The sequence below is a fragment of the Piliocolobus tephrosceles genome, chromosome 19 (genome assembly GCF_002776525.5).
Source record: "Piliocolobus tephrosceles isolate RC106 chromosome 19, ASM277652v3, whole genome shotgun sequence".
In the NCBI taxonomy this organism is placed as follows: Eukaryota; Metazoa; Chordata; class Mammalia; order Primates; family Cercopithecidae; genus Piliocolobus; species Piliocolobus tephrosceles.
The window spans coordinates 811980-832291 of NC_045452.1; the positions used below are offsets into that span (position 1 = coordinate 811980).

Here is a 20312-nt window from a genome sequence, read left to right on the forward strand (position 1 = left end):
GGCCCAAAGGAGACCATGGGGGCTTTGGCTTCAGGAACTCAAATCACTTCAATGCACAAACTCTCCTGGAACTCCTGTCAGCCCAGGTGCATGTGGCAAGCACGGTGAGCCAGGGCCAGACAGCCGAGGGCAGGAGTTCCAAGCCAAGTAGTAGAAAACAGGGCAGAAGCCGAGTGTCACAGGCTACACGCCAAGGACATGGGGAACTGAGAGAAAGAAAGAGCTCCTGCCCAAAAGCGGAGGCTGTGGAAGAAAAGGAGAAGGGGTGATGCCAGAAGGGGCCATCGAGGAATAACCATGAATAGGAGGGCTTATGCAAGCAGGTCACAGAAAACAGGTCCTTGGGAATTCATGCATCAAGGCAGGAGTGGGGGCATCCAGAGTCAGCTGCTGCTGCCATAGCCAACACAGGGGCCTATTCAAGCATTTGGCAAGAACTGGGGACTGGCAAAGCTGTGGGTGCAGGAGGGGCCTGAGAACTCATTCGGGCAGGCCCAGCTCAGGGAAGGCAGCTCCACACAAGTTTGGCCAGTGGATCCCCTGCAAACCAGCAGGAAAACCCCCTCGTCCCGCCAGTCCTTGCAGCGCTCCTCCTCTTCCTCTCATCTGAGGGCCGCTGTGCCCAAAAAACTGCCCCTAAATGCCATGGGATCCTCCTCACTCCCTCTGGAAACTGTGGGCTCCTAGTGCTTACCAGGCCTGAGCTCAGGGTGGGGGAGACTCCGGTTGCCGCTGCAGCTCACGGTCTCGCCCCCGGTGCTACTGCTATTTCCAACAGCCCGCTTAGCCTAGACTCTACTCAGGCAAAGGCCAGCGGCTGAGGCAGTGCTGCCCGGCCCACAGACTCCCCATGCCAAGGGCTGCAGCCCTGCAACCTCGGGAATCGCTCTGATCCAGTCACTGGGGAGGGGCTGACTGGCAGCCACACAGAGGTTTCAGCCACTTGCCGCCTTGAGCGGCGATTCTTATAATACAATCCCCACTCTGACGCAATTTTGTTAGAATGGCTTGGAGTCCAAAAACTTGACTACATTCTACTTCCGTGACAGGGAGCGCATGATCAAGGCCGCTAGGCAGGCCTGCATGCGAGGCGCTCTGACAGGGAAGCAGCGGCAGGCGAGACTTCCTTCTGGCTGCGCCCTCCCTCCTTCCCAGGCCTGCAGGAGCCCCGGGGGTAGGACCGGGCTGGTGCCGGCGCGGCAACACTCCTTCTCACCGGCAGGTGGCGCTGTCTCCCGCGTGGACAGACAAGAGGCCGGTCAGGCGGGGCGGGGCGGGGCTGGGCGGTGGCGGCGCCCCCTTGGTGGGGCCGCAAAGCCCAGAGGCAGCAGCTGCCACCGGCCGGAAGCCCGCTGGCTCTGCCGAGAACAATGGCCGCCTGTCACTGTGGACAGCTGTCTCCCAGGCTAAGGCAAGGCTGCGCTCCCAGGGAATGCGGGCAGGGAGCCAGGGCGGAGGCAGGCGACGACAGCAAGGAGGAGAGCGCCAGCACCGACTGATGCTGGCCGCCTCGGGTATTTGCCTTCTCTCTCTTCTCCCACCTTGTTCCTTGCTTTTCCCTGGATGCACGCATGCACTAGTAATGAAGAATTTACATTAATGCAGAAACAACAGGGTAAGGAAAGGAAATGGCAGACAGGAAATGGCAAGGAAGGGAAAATCCACTGCGACTCTGCTGCCTGCTGGCCTGTCCAGGGACAAGTTTTCAGCTGGGTGGGGCGTTGCTACCCCCTTGTGGCACCCCTGCTGCAGCCTGCGATTCTCACTCCCTGCATTTCTGGTCCAACATCAACCAACACTTTGGCGAAATATAATAAAAAGAAATTACTAGAATGAAAGAAAGTCACGTGAAATAAAAGTCCTGCTTTTTAATGATTAGATCCTCTGTGAAATGGCTCTGCAGCCCTCTCCATTTCTGGGTTCCCCTGGCCACACCGTGCTTATGGCTGTCCCAGGAGCAGGCTGACAGACAAGTTTCCACCAGCATCTAACCGTGGGGCTCATGGACACCGTAGAGCTTCTCCACCCAACAGAATCCTGACTTGGGGCAGCTGAGGCAGGGGGCCTGAGTGTTGAGGGGACCACGCTGCTGTCCCCCAAGACCTGTTGGCATGCCACCCGGCTGACCCTGACTTCGCCTGCCTGGGCGCATGTTAACCGAGTTACAATACTGAGGGCACTTGAACCTGGCTGCGTGACCAGAGATCGCCTGTGAGATCCTCTGTGAAACGGGACAAGCATCTTTAATTTCCTGGGCTGCTCTGGAACTTCAGTTAGACAGGACACAGGAAGGTGTCTGCACCACCCACCCCTGCCTCGTGGGTTGACTGGGAACCACGTGTCTTGTGGAGGGCTGTGACCTCCACCTTCCACCTCGCTGGGGCCCCAAGCCTTCTCTGCTCCTTGGTTCTGCTGCTGTTGTGAGCAAGGGCCCCAGCACCCTTAGGGACCCCAATCAATGGGCTCCCCACAATGTCCTCACCCTTTGTCTGTTGCCTGCTAAGCAACCCTGGGGCCACCTAAGAAGAAAGAGAACTCACAGGTCACAGGGGCCTTTTCCTCTTCGTGGTCATCCTCCTCCTCCTCTTCTTCCTCCCTAGGCAACTTCCTGAATTCGGAAAGGTCTGTCTGTAGAAGCTGTGAAACTGCTTCGTGAGTCAGAGCAGCGGCAAGAGGTGGCGGGGCCTTCCTAGGGATGAGGAGGGGGAAGTGAGGGGCAGCACCCAGGAGGAGACCACACCTAGCACCCCTTCCCCAACTGTCAGCCCACATGCTGAGGGGTCAGGACGGCCAGCAGGGCAGCCCGTCCTTGGGGAGCTAGGACAGGAAGGTCACACGACGGCAGAGGCAGACGCGCAACCATCTGGTGGGGAGCTGGACCAAACTTGGGCCTGGGGCTGGCGGGGAGGGGGCTGTTGATGGTCAAGTAAACTGCCTGACATCCATGCTGATGACAGCTCCTGGCCACAGGAGGGCAGAGGAATCACCCATGCCAGTTGGGGACCCTGGAGGGTGGGGAGTGTTCTGGGTTGAACTGTGTCCCCCACCAAATTCATACAGAGGCCCTAACCCCCAGTACCTCAGAATGGAGCTAATTTGGAAACAGGATCATTACAGATGGAATTAGTTGAGGTCATGCTGCAGCAGGCTGAACCCCTACTCCAATGACTGATGTCTCTATAAAAAAGGGCAATTTGGGCCGGGTGCAGTGGCTCTCATCTGTAATCCCAGTACTTTGGGAGACCGAGGTGGGTAGATCATGAGGTCAGGAGTTCAAGACCAGCCTGGCCAACATGGTAAAACCTCGTCTCTACTAAAAATACAAAAATTAGCTGCGTGTGGTGGCGCGTGCCTGTAGTTCCAGCTACTCAGGAGGCTGAAGCAGAAGAATCGCTTGAACCCAGGAGGTGGAGGTTGCAGTGAGCCAAGATTGTGCCACTGCACTCCAGCCTGGGCGACAGAGCGAGACGCTCTGAGTTGAGGGAGGAATTTGGACACAGACACACATACAGGGAGAATGCCATGGGAACATGAGGCAGAGACCTGGGGGATGAGCCTACAAGCCAGGTAATGCCGAGGGTTGCCCACAAACCACCAGAAGGAGCCAGTTCTGTCAACATCCTGATCTCAGACGACAGCCTCCAGCACCATGAGGCACACTTCCGTTGTTTAAGCTGCTGGGTCTGTGGTCATCTGTACAGCAGCTCCAGGAAACTGATCCTGGGCTGTGGGACCCACGGGCACACTCAGCAGAGCAAGTGGCTCTGCGTGGTCCATGAGGTCCCTGAGCAGATGGGGCCATAGGGGCTGCCAGCGTGAGGCGCTGTCAGCAGAGGAAGTGGCTGTGCGTGGTCCATGAGGTCCCTGAGGGGACGGGGCCATAGGGGCTGCCGGGGTGAGGGGCTGTCAGGGTGAGGGGCTGTGGGAACAGGGCAGGCCAAGCTTTATGCTAACAGGGAAGCACTGCCATTGGTCTGGGTTTTATTTATTTATTTTTAGAGACAGGGTCTTGCTCTGTCTCCCAGGCTGGAGCGCAGTTGTGCAATCATGGCTCACTGCAGCCTCAAACCCCTGGGCTCAAGAGATCCTCTCACCTCAGACTCCAGAGTAGTTAGGGCTACAGGCAGTAGTTGGGGCTACAGACATCACCATGTCCAGCTAATTTGTAAAATTTTGTACAGGTGGGATTTCGCTATGTTGTCCAGGCTGGTCTTGAACTCCTGCCCTCAAGTGATCCTCCCATCTCAGCCTCCCAAAGTCCTAGGATAATGGCATGAGCCACCGTGCCTGGCCGCCTTTGGTCTGTTTGAATAGGGACATGGCATGATCAGATGAGGCTTTTATGCCTCTCTGACCCTGGTGTGGAGGGTGGGCTGGCAGGGAGGGGATGACTGTCTAGAGGAGAGAGTCCAAGACCTAGGCTGGGCAGGGCCGTGGAGACAAACAGGAGCGGACAGAGTCCGGCAGTATAGATGGAAGGGCAGGGACAGTGTTGAAGTTTCTGTTCTGAGCAACTAGGAGGCTCGTGGTGCAGTTAATTACCCTGATGGGGATGGAACAGGATCAGGCAGGGGATGGGCAATGGGCTCTGTTTCCACAGCGGTCAAGAGGCCTGAGGGCCTGCAAGAACATGGTCTAGGCCGGAGATGGAGCTTCAGAATGAATGAGGATAGGGGGCTGAGTCCAACAGGGCCAGAGTATGGCTAGCAAAGTGGGGATGACCCCAAGGGTGGCCTTCTGGGTGCCACGAAGGAAACGTTTTAAGAAGTGAGACTGGGTCACTGCTTTCAATGTCAGAGAACAGAGCTGAGCAGTCGAGGAGGTGTAGTGGGTAGAAAGGGAGGTCGCAGCAAGCTGAAAGCAAACCGACGGGAGGAAATGTTAACCTTGGGTTAGCGTCTTTCAGCAGGTAGGCAGGGCAAAAGACAGCTACGGGGCAGATCAGGGGAAGAAATTTGGAGGTAGGGACACTGAAGCCAGCTGTGGCTGAGGAGGGCTGTGGGAAGAAGTGTCTAAAATTCTGAGCCATCCCTGGCTCTTCTGGGCAGAAGGGGTCACTCCCTCAGTGGCCCTATGGCCTCTAGCATGCATTTTGACCCCTGGAATCTGCCTTCCCACCTAGTGGGGGCCCTGGAAGTTGGATGACACACATTCACCCCTGTGTGCCTGTCCCTGAGAGTGGGGGCTGGGGGGCATGCCTGGGGTGACGAGGTAATTCTGCACTGGGCTGACACTCCCGGCTTTCACTGGAAGGCGAGGACCTTCTAATGGCACAGGCTGGCAGGTCTTGTTCCATGGGGGCTGCACACCCCAGGCATCTACTGATGGTCTGAGGAATCGACCGGGATGGATTCCTGATTTTTTTTTTTTTTTTTGAGACAGAGTTTCGCTCTTGTTGCCCAGGCTGGAGTGCAATGGCGTGATCTTGGCTCACCACAACCTCTGTCTCTCGGGTTCAGAAAGTGATTCTCCTGCCTCAGCCTCCCGAGTAGCTGGGATTACAGGCGTAAGCCACCATGCTCAGCGGATTCCTGATTTTTTAAAATGAAAGGGTGACTCATGGGAGAAGCCTCTGGAACTGCCTTTGAAGAACAACCAGCCAAGACATGAGAAATGAGTTCCTCTGCCATTTGGGGGTTTCCTGCCAACTGCTGGGTTTTCCTTTTGCACAGCAGAGAGGAGGGACGCCTGTTCCCCTTGGTCCCGGTGAGGCCAGGCCTTAGCTTCCTGCCCACCCGCCACTGCTGCTGGGGGCAGGGAGGCAACTTCCGGCTGTGGGGACCCAGACAATGCCTGGCCAAGGGCCACCATTGTCCCCTTCCTGGACACAGCTCCTGCCTCATCCCAGGGTCTGGCCTGGGACACGCCCTAGAGGCCCTCAGCCCTGAGTCACTGCACCATGCAGATCCACCCTGATTCTGGTCCCTGCAGAGCAGGCTCCTGCACAAGGCAAGAAGATGCTCCAGGGACAAGCCAAGTTGTGTGCAAGAAACACTTGTCTCACCGACTTTGGGGCAGGGGCTGTTACAAGGGGTTTATAATCTAGTGGCAGAGATGAAAACCACACTCAAATCATTAGTGTATGGTATGCACTGCTCAGGGACTCAAGTATGTGACAGGAGGCTACAAACAAGAGGGGAGACAAGGATAAACAGCCCCCTGCAGACCAGGTGTTGTGACTCCTGGATAGCCTCCAGAAGGATGCCTTTTGCAATCTGTGAAAGAGCTCAGGGACCAAGATGCTCAAAGCCCTTCATGCCCAAGAGCCCATCCTCAGGCTGGGACACAAGAAGCAGAGCTGGGAGGTGGAACTCGTGACTATGTATGAGCACATGTGAGTGCGTATGTGTGAACAGCTGGACTTAGTGTACACAACATGTGAGACTGAGACCCCAAGTGCTGACTACACATATGCACATCCACACCTGCGTGTGAAAGAACGTGCTAGAAAAGAACAAAACTAACTTAAAAAATAAATCCAATACGATGGCTGGAACAAATAACACCTTCAAATACTCCATTTTAGTCCACCATGTAAGGTGGGTTCCCGGGGGCTGAGGAGGCTTGTGAGCTCTTCGCCCCTCCTGGTCACACCCATCACTAGGTGGCTCATACAGCAGCTGCTCAACAAGTCCGGCTGCTCCCACATCAAAACCAAAACCCACTGCCCTCCCCTGCGTCCCCAGCACTGACCCCAACTTTGGTTCAGGGCCCTCTTGGGCAGGTCACCTGCACTGCCTACTCACTCCTGAGCCCTCCAGGCCCTCCCACCTTGGATCCTTCCCTGGGGTCCTGCTCCGCGCCCTTCTCCCCCTGCCCAGGAACAGAAGGCTGATGTGTCACCCCGGTGCTGTGGCCTGTCTGTCTTCGGCACCCGTGCCCCACGCAGGCCCAGCAAACCCCTGGGCTCTGTCGTTCCCTGGGACGGCTTTTCCACCTGATTCCCAGTTTGGGGCTGGCACCACTTGGCTCTGCCTGGTCACCTCACGCTTGGGCCAAGGTGCATCAACTCTTCTGTCCTGGGCCTGGCTTTTCGCCTCAGGGCAGCGATGGCCCCATGCCACCTCCACGAAGACCCAGTGGCTGCAGAACTCCCTGGTCTGGACTCCCCTGCTCCCTGTAGAGTGCCACCTGCTCCTCTCAAGAAGGCAGAACGTGGGGCCTTCCCTCACCTCCCATGCGCGGCACCCCCACTGGGCCCACTCTGCTCCACCACTGGGGGCCGATTCACTTTGTACCACATCTCTAAAATATTTCCTCAAAACAAGCCAGTAACACCCTTCGCGCATGCCACGACCTCATGGAGCGTCGTCACTGGGCCTTTCCTCCTGAGCTCTAGGCGGCTGTGAGGAATGCTGGGTGGCATGGGCCCTTGCATGTGGCTGACACTTAGCAACGTTTGCACCCATGCCGCACAAAGAGAGCACAAGTCACTGACTGCTGGGGCCTGTGGTCAAGGAAAATAGGCCCTTGGTCGGTGTCAGGAACAGAGTTGATTTGCTGGAAGGGGCAAAGGAAGTGTACACTTGGGGGATACTGAGGCAGCACTGAGGACAGAGGCTCTGTCAGAGGGAGCTATAGCTGAGGGCCTGTCATGGCTTCAGGTGATATTTCAGGTGATCTGGGTAATGCTGGGACTGGGGACCATGGGCACATCCCCTCAGCAAGGGACTAGATTCACAGAAACAGCATGTGGCCCACCAGCCTGCTCACCTCCATGAGCTGTCCCCTGTGCCAGACAGACAGCCTGACTCCAAGACCCTATCTGAGCAGAGAGGGTTCGAGAAGAGACCTTGTCCTTCACCATCTTTCCTGGAACAAATACTTCCAGAATGAATGAATAAATGGAAGGGGAGGGCAACGGTCTTCCAAGGAAGGGACCTCTGAGGTCAGCCTAGGAGACAGCTACACTGTCTGCTGGTGGACACATAACTCTCTATCTTCCCCAAAATCTGCTAAGCTGGTTGTGCTACCTCTCTGTGCCTCAGCTTCCTCACTTGTGGAAGCGCCAACTACCTCTCAGATCATGGTGGCCGGGGTGCCATGTGGCCCAGCCACTCCTTGACTATAAGGCCTCAGGCCAGCCTCTTCATCTACCCACCTCTGCCTCCTCATCCATCATATGCACCAGAAACAGGACTTACCGCTTATCACCTGTTATGCATTAAACTGTTCCCCAAAAAGGTATGTTGAAGTCCCAGCCCCCTGTGGCTCAGAATATGATCTTATTTGGAGTTAAAGTCTTTGCAAATGCAATTAGTTATGCCCATATGAGGTCACATTGGCTGGGCACAGCACTCTCTCACGCCTGTAATCCCAGCATTTAGGGAGGCAAAAACATGAGAATCCATGGAGCCCAGAAGTTCGAGACCAGCCTGGGCAATATAGTGAGACCCCGTTCTCCACGAAAAGAAATATAGATGAGGTCCGCCGGGCGCGGTGGCTCAAGCCTGTAATCCCAGCACTTTGGGAGGCCGAGACGGGCGGATCACGAGGTCAGGAGTTCGAGACCATCCTGGCTAACACGGTGAAACCCCGTCTCTACTAAAAAATACAAAAAGCTAGCCGGGCGAGGTGGCGGGCGCCTGTAGTCCCAGCTACTTGGGAGGCTGAGGCAGGAGAATGGCGTTAACCCGGGAGGCGGAGCTTGCAGCGAGCTGAGATCCGGCCACTGCACTCCAGCCCGGGCGACAGAGCGAGACTCCGTCTCAAAAAAAAAAAAAAAAAAAAAGAAATATAGATGAGGTCACACTGTAAGAGGGCAGCCCCTGGTCCAAAATGCCCATGTCCTTACAAGAGGAGGAGCCACAGACACACAGCAGGTGGGGAGGTGGGAAGACACACAGGGAGATGCTGCGTGCAAGAAGGCCAGCTAGGAGGAATGAGTCTACAAGCCAAGGACCTCCAGGAAGTCAAGGCCGGGCACTAACAGAAAGGCCTGGAGCAGACTCTTCCCTACAGCCTTTGAGAGAGCATGGCACAGTCACTACCTTGATCTTGGACTCTGGCCTCCGGCCCTGTGAAAGAATGAGCTTTGGCTGCTTTGAGTGCCCAGTGTGTGGTGCTTTGCCACAGCAGCCACAGGAAGTCCACACAGTGCTGCCATAGGGATCTGGGGCTGCAGATCCCCATGTGGGGCTAGACGTATGGGGGAACAGCAACCACATCCCTGGTAGGCCCTGGCGCCGCGCCCTCGCTCCCTGTCCCCTTTGGGGTTGCACAGGCTTACCTGCTGCCCAGAAAGCCCATGGCCAGCTCAGCCAGCTCGCCCTCCACCTCCTCCTGGCTGAGCACCATTCCTGGGGCCTTCCATGGCAGAGGGTCCTCTGGGTTCAGTGGGGCTGGGAAGTCTTGAAGGAGCATGTCCAGGAAGCCTGGGGTCTCCTCAGCTCCACTGGCCATCTGGCTGCTCTTCTGTGGGGCTCCAGAGGACATGCCCAGAGCATCCCGGGGGCCTGCAGCTGGGCCAGGGCAAGAGGGTCTCCAGGCTTCACCCTGGGGAGAAATGTCAGAGTCAGCAGAATCAAGGGGCCACAGCACCAGCAATAAAGATGCCCAACTGCAAGCACCATGTAGCAGGTACATGGCCTCACATTTCAGGGCCACTAGTAATAGGAGGGACAACCCTGGCCGCTGTCCTGACATGAATCCAGATGGGGACTTGTGGGCATCCAGAGATCCGGTCTCAGGAGATGGTGCTAGGAGCAGCAGCTGGGTGGACCATGTCAAGGAGGAGTGACAAGAGGAGGAAGACTGCTCCTGGCAGCGGGTGGCCAGCATGGCCAGAGACGAGCAGCACAGGGATGCTGAGGCCAGGCACTGAGGCAGGTGAGGGGGTTCAGCCTGATTGCGGGTCCCGAGCAGCCAGCAGGGCTCTGAGGTGAGGGAGTGAAGCCACCAGGTCTGTGAGCCTGGATGTGGTGACCAGATGGTAGGAGGGACACCTGCTGGGGCTCTAGCAGCGTTCAGGGGAGGAAAGAGAAGGGCCAAGATGCAGGAGGCCGGCCCAGGGCTGTTTTGGAGACAGGCCAGAGCGGGAGCAGGAAGGAATCCCCAGAGGCTGCTGGGGCTACCCAAGGGGTGGCCAGGAGAGAAGCAGAGGGCTAACCCGGGACAGACAGGAGGTGCTCTGGGACACCATCGAGACTATTCAATGCTCTCTAATAGGACGAGGGAATTGTGAGCCTAGAATGGCTCAGGCCTGTTAAGCCCTGGCTGGAAGAGGGGCACTGTGGACAGTTCCAGGCGCTGACCCCACTATGGGGCAGGTGGGCTCTTCCTCTCTAAGTCCTTAGGAATGCCCAGAGCTAACTAGTCCTGTGAGTTGCCCCTAACACCCCAAGAGCCAGGACAAGCCCCCATTTCACAGATGAGAACCTCAAGGTTTGGAGAGGGGTAGTCCCTTGCTTGAGGTGTCAGGAAGGAAGACAAGGCCGAAGAGGGATCCCAAAGCCTGTGCCTTCACTCCCTCACCTGCTTCTCTCTCACCGGAAAGAGGCACATGGTGCCTCAGAGCCTCCTTCCAGGTTGGCTCTGGCTCTTCTTCTCTCCCAACTCAGAATCTCCACAGTTGCCTCCCCAGCCTGCCTGCCTGGCCTATACCCAAACAGTTCTCGAGCACCACCACCCCCATTTTCTTTGCATCGTCCGGGGGATTCACCTCCAGGCCCCACACCTGGGCAATCCTTCTCTCTCCTGCCCCCTTCCCTTCGGGTGCCTGAACACTCCAAACCCTCCCACGGTGGGGACTCCACCTTGGGCTTTGTCTAACAGGCAGGCTGGGAAAAAACTTTCTTCAGAGAGTCCTATGCAGTAATGGATGAGACTGGATACAGAAAAAAGTAAAAAAGAAATCCTACACAGTTACTAAGCTGGGGAGAAAAACTGCGTTCTTCTATGGTGACAAATGGACATGAGACTCTGAGGAACACCCCAAGTTCTAGGGTGGAGAATTTGGGGAACGGTTTCACAGCCCATCACCTCCATGAGGACTTCCACGTTCTGAAAACTGAATGAAGAAGGCAAGGAGAATCTTCTAGAATCATCAGTCTTAGAATAGCCACAGACTCTGCCTACAAACCTTGCTAAAAGGACGGCTGCGGCAGGGGCCTGAGGTGCAGGATGAAGAGAGTGGGAAGTGAGTGATGCAGGGAGCTCACAGCCCACAAAAGGGCTGTCCTTATCAGGAATTGCTAACTTGAAACAAGCCTTCTGGAAGCCTAAAGATAAAAAACACAAAAGAAAATGGGGTGGGCAGAGCAAAAGATCCCAGCACCAAGTTAAATGTCTGATCAATGAGGGATTTGGAATGCAAGGGGTGAAGGGTGGTAAATTAACAAAACACAAGACCCCTCTCTTCTTTTAGAGGCAGAAATTGAAAGGTAATTTAAGTAGACACATACGAATAATGTAGAAATAGGGATGCTTGCTACTGAAGGTTCTGGGGATAGACTAAATTCATTGTTAGGGTTCACATTTATTCACAAGTAGGAGTAAATTTAATGCAGCCCAGGTTACAAAAGGCAAGCAGGTAAAAAGATAAAGAATATAAAACAACTGGCGAGGCGCTGTGGCTCAGGTCTGTATCTCAGCGCTTTGGGTGAGGCAGGAGTGCTTGAGACCAGAAGTTCAAGACCAGCCTGGGCAACATAGTGAGACTGCCACCCCCCCCCCCCCATCTCTACCAAAAAAAAAAAAAAAAAAAAAAAAGAACACAAAACAAATAAGGAAAAATCACTCTGAGAGGAGGAGGAGGAGGGACACTGACATTCAAACCACAAAGGGAAGATTTTGTGAGCTGGAGAAATGAGCAGAGGCTGGGAGCCCTAGTGGGTCAATGAGGAGGCGGCAAGGCCTGCCAGCCATGCCCCAGCAGAGCTGCAAGGCATTTGAAGATGGTGTGAATTCCCCAGCAAGCTTGGCTGCCCTCAAGCAGTGAAAGCGGCCAAGGGCCCCTCTTCTGCCTGGCACTGCCCTGGCCCCCTGGAGCTTCTGGGAGAGAAATGTGAACAATGCAGAGCTGCCCCCAGTGACCGCCAGTGCCTGGGGCCTCCGCCCACTCCCTTGCAATTCCAAGTGATCTGGACGCTCTGTCATCTCACCACAAAATGTGCTCATGTGAATTTATGATTAGGATCCAAGTGAGAGGACAGCATGCTTCCTGCTACAGCACACAGAGGGCCCCCCTGGAGAAACCCCTGCCCATAATGTAAAGCCCCACGGTCAAGGGCAGAATTCAAGAGCCTTCACTTTCACCCCACTTGCTGGTGACGTCTGCTGGACATTTTGGGATGCAGATGCCTCCTTCTTGCCTCCTGACCTTGGGGTACTCTTTCCTGTGCCGGGAGCTCCTCCCCACAATCTGCCTGTTCCCTCAGGGAGGGTGGCCCCTGCTGTCTGCACTGCAGACCCTGATTCACTGTGGTCACCTGCTGCTCTCCCTGTGCCTTGTGCCTGCTACCTGCACAGACCTCAATGGTGCCTGTGCCATGCGTGCTAAGTGAGGTCTCGGGATGTGATGATGCCTTGTGCGAAGCTCTGTCTGCATCTGTAGAGGGGATAGGCTGGCTTACTCTCAGGGCCTGTGCCAATTGCCTGCCCTTGTTAGAAAGGCAGGGTGCCCAGGGCCATCTTGCTTGCTGGGGACCAAGCGCCCTTGTTTCTGCATCACCAACCTAAGGCAAGGGGTGAGGAGAGAAACCAGGACACAGCTTTCCCTCCCTGGAGCCCAGAAGTCGAAAGGGACAGGAATCATTTCCTTCCTTTTCCCCATAAGCTCCTGAATCTGAGGTACACCATGGGACATCCGGCAGGAAGGAGAAATTCCTCACCCAAGGAAAACCAGAGGCAGCCCTGGGAGTGCCTGGAGGGGTAGGGGACAGTGCCATGGTTCTCTGAGGGATCAACTGGAGGAGACAGCATCAGGAATGGCGTGGAGGCCAGTGGTAAGCCGCAGGCAGGAGGCAGGGCTGGGAGAGCACCAGAGGTGGCAGGGCCTGGTGCCAGGCTTTCCTGACCAGGGCACACCAGTGAAAGACTCGGAGTGAGAGGGATGTGTGCATGAGCCAGTGCAAGTCACCAAGAGCCTGGGGTGGGCATGGGAGGGACACTGGACTCCTGCCTCCCAGCGCTGCCGGCCTGGACCAGTCTGGCCAAACGCGACTGGCAGCTGGTTCCTCCTGGATCAGGGCCCCTCTGCACACCAAATGGGTGCTCACCCTCCAAGAACCTATTGAAGGTCTCACACAGGTGGGAAATGGCAAAGCAAACTCATCGGGGGGCAGCTGCAGGGGTGGGGCTGACGGTGCTGCCAGCTGCCATCTGCCCCTGCTACGAACATTCTTCCTGGGATGGTTTTTAGCCTCCCAACAACCTTTTGTGGTTATCCCCACTTCACAGGGCAGGCTGTAGCAGAAGAGCTAAGGAACTTGCCCAAAGTCCCAGGGTGGGGTTCATGCCGGAGAACCTGGGCCCTAACTGTGAAGACACCTGGGAAGTCATTCTGACTCCTTCTTTCCCTGACCTGTCCCTCACTGGCCACCAACTCTGGGCTTTGGCTCTCTCATGGCTCCTCCTTCCATTTCTGTGTCTCTCTGACCCTAGGGCAGCCCCTCCCCTCCTTGTTTTGTGGTGTCCTCCTTCCATTTTGCCTCCCGAGATCTCTCGGATCCTTTCAGGCTTTGCTGAAATCTCCCCACCTTTGGATCCAGCATGCTCTCTCTCATGTCTCTATGGCACTTTTGCTCACACCTGACTTGTAAAAAGTTTTCTTTATATGAAATTTAAAACATTTATTTTCCTCTAGTGCATTAGTTTTGACTCCTAAGCTTAACAAATGCAGGGTTTAACCACCAGTTTTTTAGGGAACACAGAAAAAATACTTAAGTCTTGCTTAACTGCAGAACTGGGGTAATGAAAAAAAACAAACCACCACCAGTAATCCTTAGAAAAGGAAACTGCATCACTATAGTGTAACAAAACTATCATATTCACTGTTAACTGTTTTTTTTTTTTTTTTTTTTTGAGACAGTCTTGCTCTGCCGCCCAGGCTGGAGTGCAGTGGCGCAATCTCAACTCACTGCAAGCTCTGCCTCCCAGGTTGAAGCGATTCTCCTGCCTCAGCCTCCCTAGTAGCTGGGATTACAGGCACCTGCAACCATGCCCGGCTAATTTATTTTTGTATTTTTAGTAGAGATGGGGTTTCACCATGTTGGCCAGGCTAGTCTCAAACTCCTGACCTCAGGTGATCTGCCCACCTCAGCCTCTGAAAATGCTGTGATTACAGGTATGACCCACCACGCCTGGCCAACTTTTTCTTTCTAGCAAAGCAGATTCTTACTCCTTTATTCATAACTACTGATACTAGTTAGATGTAAATCCTTCTAGATTTTTTCCTACATATATAAATTTTTTTATTGTTGTAAAATATACATACTACTTGTATGTATATTTACATAAATTTAACCACTTGTAAGTGTACAGTTCCATGGCATTAAGCACAGTCACACTGTTGTGCAATGACCACTTCTTTCTACAGGCCTGACTTTCTCGATAGACTGTAAGCTCCCTGCGGTCAGGGAGCCCACAATGGCCCTTTGTGTACAGCAGGTGCTAAGTGTGATGGCAGAGGGAAGAGTGACTGGTGGGTGGCATGGGCTGAGGAAGCTACATCACTCTGAAGGGTGCAGTGGGCAGCAGTGCCAGGTCTTAAAAGACTCGGTTGGCTTCAGGTGGTATCGTTTTTTTTTTTTTTGAGAGGGAGTTTCGCTCTTATTGCCCAGGCTGGAGTGCAATGGTGGGATCTTGGCTCACCGCAACCTCCACCTCCTGGGTTTAAGCAATTCTCCTGCCTCAGCCTCCTGAGTAGCTAGGATTACAGGCACCTGTCACCACGCGTGGCTAATTTTTGTATTTTTAGTAGAGATGGGGTTTTGCCACGCTGGTCTGGAACACTTGATCTCAGGTGATACGCCTGCCTCCGCCTCCCAAAGTGCTGGGATTACAGGTATAAGCCACCGCGCCCAGCCTTCAGGCGGTATCTCAAAGGAATTCCACAAATGAACTTGTGTAGAGGTTCATGGCTTTCAGAAAGGCATTCATTTTGTTTACCTCTCACAACTACGCTGAGAAGTACATACTGTCAGGCTACACTGCAGATGAAGAAATAGGTTCTAGAAGGGCAAGCACCCATTTAAGGTCCCACACAGGTGGAAAGGGCAAAGCGAACTCAATCAAGGTCTCTGGATGCCAGGTGCCTTTGGTACTTCCACCTCGCGTGCAGGAGGAAAAGAGCGAAATTTGACAACAGAAGAGACTGGAGATGGCCTCAGAGCGCTGGCCGGCCCCACTTTCTATCCCCCGTGGTGAGAGCTCATCTGGGCCCAGGGAACTTGTCCCAGGGAATGCCACCACGACATGTATGCCTCTGTCCCGCAGCGTGGAAGGCTTCGAAGGAGCCCGCCACCATGCAGTGGACCTCACCGCGTGTCAAGCCCTGTGCTGAAATCCCTGCAGTCGGAGCCAATTCTTCCTGTTGCATAGACAGGTTCAGGGGCTTGCCTGACCGAACCCAGCGGCAGTGTGCCCGGCCTCCGCGCCTGAGGCTCTGGCTCACAGACCTGTGGCTGAAGCCGCTGCAGCCCAAGCACTTGTGCAGCTGACGCTCGCTTCACAGACGCTCGGGAGGCCGCGGGGCAGGGGGCCCTCAGGCAGAGACTGGGCCCCTGAAGGTGGAGGGACTGGGGGGATATGGGGCAACGTGCCGGCCCAGAGGCTCCTCGGGGGTGGGGAGAGGCCAAATCTCGGAAAATGGGGCGCGTCCCCCCTCAGCACCCCATTCTGCCTCATAGCCCTCGGTCCCTACCAGGCCCTCGGCTCGGTCACACCCCCGCCGGCCCCCCAGTTCTGCCCTCTTGGCTCGCCAGTCCCCCAACTCCCAGCCTCGGGTTCCTCAGGTCCGCAGCGGCCCCTCTTGCTCCTCGGACCCCCGCATTGCACCCCCGCACCGTTTGGGTGCCCCCATGTGAGCCTCGTCTCGGCCTCCTTGCCTCCTCAGCCCTCTGATTCCACCCCTCCGGTTCCTCGGTCCCATTTCACCCCTGTGCGCCTTGGGCGCTCGCCTGACCCTCGTCGCAGCCCCGTCAGCCCTCTAATCCCGTCCCCCCGGCCGCCTCACCCCAGGTCTCCGCGGGCCTCAGCAGTCTCCTCGCCGCTCCGCGTCCAGCAAGCTGCTGCCGGTCGGCCCCGCCCACTTCCCGTCCCCGGCCGCTGCGGGCCCCGCGCAGGCGCAGTCGGGACTCCAAGCTGGCGGGGCCGGACCTCTGCTGCCCCCTGGCGGCTATGCGGACCGTGACTGCGGCTCCACCTGGGCCCCGGAGCCGCCCCAGTCACCGGCCTCTTGCTTCTCTTCTGCAGCTTTGGGTGGGCGGCTGGATGGGGAAAGCAATCCCTAGGTCACAGCGCCCAGAAATGAAGCAACTTGTGCCGTCAACAGCTGGTACGTGACAGAGCAGGGATGCAAACCCAGACTGCCCAGGCAGGCTCATCCGTCGGGGAAGGGGGCACAGTCCCCGGCCTATTGTGAGTTGTTTGTTTCCACAAACGTTGAGGCTTTTATCTTTCCATTCTGGAGGTCAGAAGTCCACTTAGTCCCAGTGGGTGAAGATCCATGAGTCAGCAGAATGCCTTCCTTTCTGAGGATTCTAGGAGAGAAACTGTTCCCCTGTCTTTTCCAGCTCCCACGGGCTCCCCGCATACCTTGGCTTGGGCCCCTTCCTCCAGCCTCCAAGCCAGCAATGACCAGTTGAGCCTTTCTCACACTGCCACCTCTGGTTCCCTCCTCTGCTTCCTTCTGCTACTTCTAAAGACCATCCAGATGCCACTGGGCCCACCCAGATAATCCAGGATCATCTCTCTACTTTAAATCCGTTGATCAGCAACCTTAATTCCCCTTTTCACCATAATTTTTTTTGGAGACAGAGTCTCACCCTGTCACCCAGGCTGGCCTGCAGTGGCATGACCTCGGCTCACTGCCACCTCCGCCTCCCGGGTTCAAGCAATTCTCCTGCCTCAGCCTCTTGAGTAGCTGGGACTACAGGCGTGTGCCACCACACCTGGCTAAATTTTTTGTATTTTTAGTAGAGATGGGGTTTCACCATGTTGGTCAGGCTGGTCTCAAACTCCTGACCTCAAATGATCTGCCTGTCTCGACCTCCTAAAGTGCTGTGATTACAGGTGTGAGCCACTATGCCTGGTCTGCCATGTAATCTAACACAGGCACAGGTATAGCACATGAACATCTCTGAAGGGTCATTTTTCTGCCAACACAGAGGCTCATGGAAATACTCTTTTTCTCTCTTTTTAGAGACAAGCTGCTTCTCTGATGCCCACACTGGAGTGCAGTGGCATGATCATAGCTCACTGCAGCCTCAAACTCCTGGGCTCAAGCGAGCCTCCCCTCCTGCCTCAGCCTTCCTAGTGTCTGGGACCACAGGCAAGCACCACCACGCCCAGCTGATTAAAAAATTTTTGTAGAGATGGGGTCTCACTATGTTGCCCAGGCTGGTCTTGAACTCTTGGGTTCAAGTGATCCTCCTGCCTCAGCCTCCCCAAGTGCTGGGATTATAGGTGTGAACCATCACACCTGGCCAAAATATTTTAAAGGCAGAAGAAATAAACCTTTAAGTAAAAAAAAGTTTTAATATATGATATTAATATATTCATCTTTATACCAATGCAGTAGTAAAGTGTAATTTTTTAAATGGAGGATGGGACGCTGGGCTCTGCCCACCTGGCCTTCAGGTCCACAGGCCTGTGTCCTTGCCAGGACTGAATGTCTCTGGGATGCTTCTCTAACAGGAGGAACCTGGAGTGAGACCAGGAACCTGGAGAACTAGCAGCTGGGTGGTTGGAAAGGAAACCATCTGGGGTGGGGTTGGGTCTGCAAGGCAAGAGGTGTCTGGGCAGAGAAAGTAGGGCTGGGGCGGAGAGTCCTGCCTCATCCCACTCTCCTGCTCACTCCTTCCTACATCCCTGTCAGGGCAGTAACCATGAGCAAGGCTTGAGGCTACTTCTTATAAACAGTGGCCCTGGGCACATTCCTTGGCTCACCCGAGCCTCAGTTTCTTGATCAGAAAAAATGGGGACAATAGCAACCAACCTATCTCAGAGGGCTGTTGTGAGACCCTGGGCCACTATTTCTCAAACTGCCCCTGAGATCACCTACAACAGAATGGCTGTGGGGTGAAGTTTGAGAAGCGCAGCACAGGTGAGGGGGTGCGTGGGGCAGGCCCTCCCACACTGTAAAGTGCAGTAAAAGCTGATACTCCCGCAGGCATCCTCAGAGGGGGCATATTAGACTCTTGAGCACTGATTCCATTCGAGGTCTGTGGCTTAGAGAGGACAGCAAAGTGAGGCACCACCAGGAGCTTGTCCCTATGGGCCAAGGACGTGTCTGGAGATGACTCCTGCCTTGTGGCGCTGTCAATGCCTCACTGTCCACATTCTATCATGCCTCAGCTCCTGGCTTCCACCCTGGTGAAAGGAATCTTTCAATATCACCCACCCAGCCACAGATGCTTCTCTGCTTCTCTGGCAAGGCTGCACCCCTGGCTAGGTGGGCAGGGCCAGGGGCTCCTTGAGCCAGCCTGCAGCCACTGACCTCTCCAGCCTCCAGGGCAGAGGTACAGTCCCATGGAGTGTGGCTGATCTGAAGGCAGTTCTGGCCTAAAAGGGGCCTTGTCCCTTCCTTGTCCTCATTGCTCTCAAGGCCAGGTTGGCAGCAGTAGCAGTGGGGTTGGATGCTACCGGATGGGAGAAGGTGAATGGACTCGGAGTGCAGAATCAAGCTGCGGAAGCCAAGGGCCTTGGAGGGTCATGTACAAGGGACAACTGCAGAGGAAAATAAAGGAACACTTTGTGATTAGCCCTGCCTCTGGCTGAAATCGCAGTGCAGAAGCATAGTAAGGAAGGACTGGGTGGTTTGGGTTTAAGGCCTAAGAACCGCCTCTGCTCCTCTAAGCCTGCATTAGCCCTGTAACCTAAGGGTCCTGGAGGTCCTAAAACCTTCTGCAGAGAAGGCTCCAGGTCCACTGGGCCTTGTGGGTGGAAGAGCAGAGTCACAGCCCTGCACTGGGGACATAACAGGTGTGACCTTGCTAGGGCCCTAGAATCGGACCAGAGTGGGTGGGAGGGGACAGAAGCTCCGAAAGCACCCCCTCCTTCCTGAAGCCTGTACCTCTCAGACACATCCCAGGACCCACTATGTGGTTCCCCATGTCTCTGCGTATTTTTCATTCAGCTCCGAGTAGCTCTCCAAACTGTGTTCCAGGGAACCCCCGTGTTAACCTGTGAGGGCCTCCAGGAAGGGGGTCCAGGTGGGGCATGCTGGGCGGGCTCTGGGTTTCTTTACAGGAGCTCTCATATACGTCCTGGTGCGGCCTGGGAATCTACTACTGAGTCGGGGGGTGGTGTAAGTCCGAAACATTCCTGACCTGCCCCTCAAAGAAAGGTCCCACTGAACAGTCTGGAAAGCTGTTTTGCTGAGCTCCTGTCACCACTCAATGAGGCACGGGTGGAGTGCGGAGGGAGTTTCCAACACACAGTGGACCCCGCACAGGTGTCTCTCCTCGGGTGGTTGGGGAGGGGAGCACAAGAAGGCACTGAGGGCAGAGGGCAGCTGCCACCAGCACCTGGCACCACAGGGCAGTATGGCCTACAGGGTATTTTCTAAACCTGGCATGTGAATGGGTTCCATGGGGCACCCAGCTGCCTCTAAGACAATAAGGGCTTGTTGTGAGAATAGGAATTGCAGCAGGCCCCAGGAAGCTGCCAGACGCACACGGGCACCATGTACAGGGCTTCTCAGAGACGAGAGCAGGGAACAGAGAAGCGTGGGATCAAGAGGGTGGCCCCGAGCAGGGAGCTGAAGCGAAGACCAAGGGGATTCATGAGCCAGATCCAGGGAGGGGGTCTCCCAGCCCCGCCTGCTCCACTAGACTCCTCTCCTGCCGGAGCCATGGCTGTCAAGGCTGCCTTCCTTAAGGCATCAGGGCCACTGCTTGTGCACACAGCTACCATCAGCAACGCGGATTGAGATGGGGTGTGAGTGGAAACTGGGTCTACTCCCCAGGTCTCCAGGGTTGGGGCATCCCTACCCGTACTGCCAGGGTGTAGGGATAGCAGGGAGCACTCAGAGCACATGTGTGCAGGCTGAAGGGAGACGTATTGGGTTTCAGAGAGGGAAAGAGGGCCCCACAGGTGCCCAGAGACACAGTAACCCTCTGACATCGCTGCACCAGCAAAGGGGCCCCAGC

At 55.6% G+C, this 20312-nt stretch overlaps 1 protein-coding gene and 1 long non-coding RNA gene across 2 annotated transcripts in view; one reads left to right on the plus strand and one right to left on the minus strand.

The window, feature by feature from the left end:
* Nucleotides 1-16274, minus strand: part of PPM1F (protein phosphatase, Mg2+/Mn2+ dependent 1F) — a 33237-nt gene extending 16963 nt beyond the window's left edge. The window contains exons 1-3 of the mRNA XM_023197950.1: nucleotides 16175-16274; nucleotides 9230-9495; nucleotides 2541-2689 (exon numbers count right to left, since the gene is read on the minus strand). Coding sequence (XP_023053718.1) covers nucleotides 2541-2689; nucleotides 9230-9435 — 355 coding nt within the window. The 5' untranslated portion in view covers nucleotides 9436-9495; nucleotides 16175-16274. The remainder of the gene's footprint in view (nucleotides 1-2540; nucleotides 2690-9229; nucleotides 9496-16174) is intronic.
* On the plus strand, nucleotides 1251-6513 carry LOC111530660. Its single transcript, XR_002727870.3, has 2 exons — nucleotides 1251-2622; nucleotides 4182-6513. It is a non-coding gene; the product is annotated as an uncharacterized LOC111530660 (long non-coding RNA).
* Nucleotides 16275-20312: the final 4038 nt, after the last annotated feature.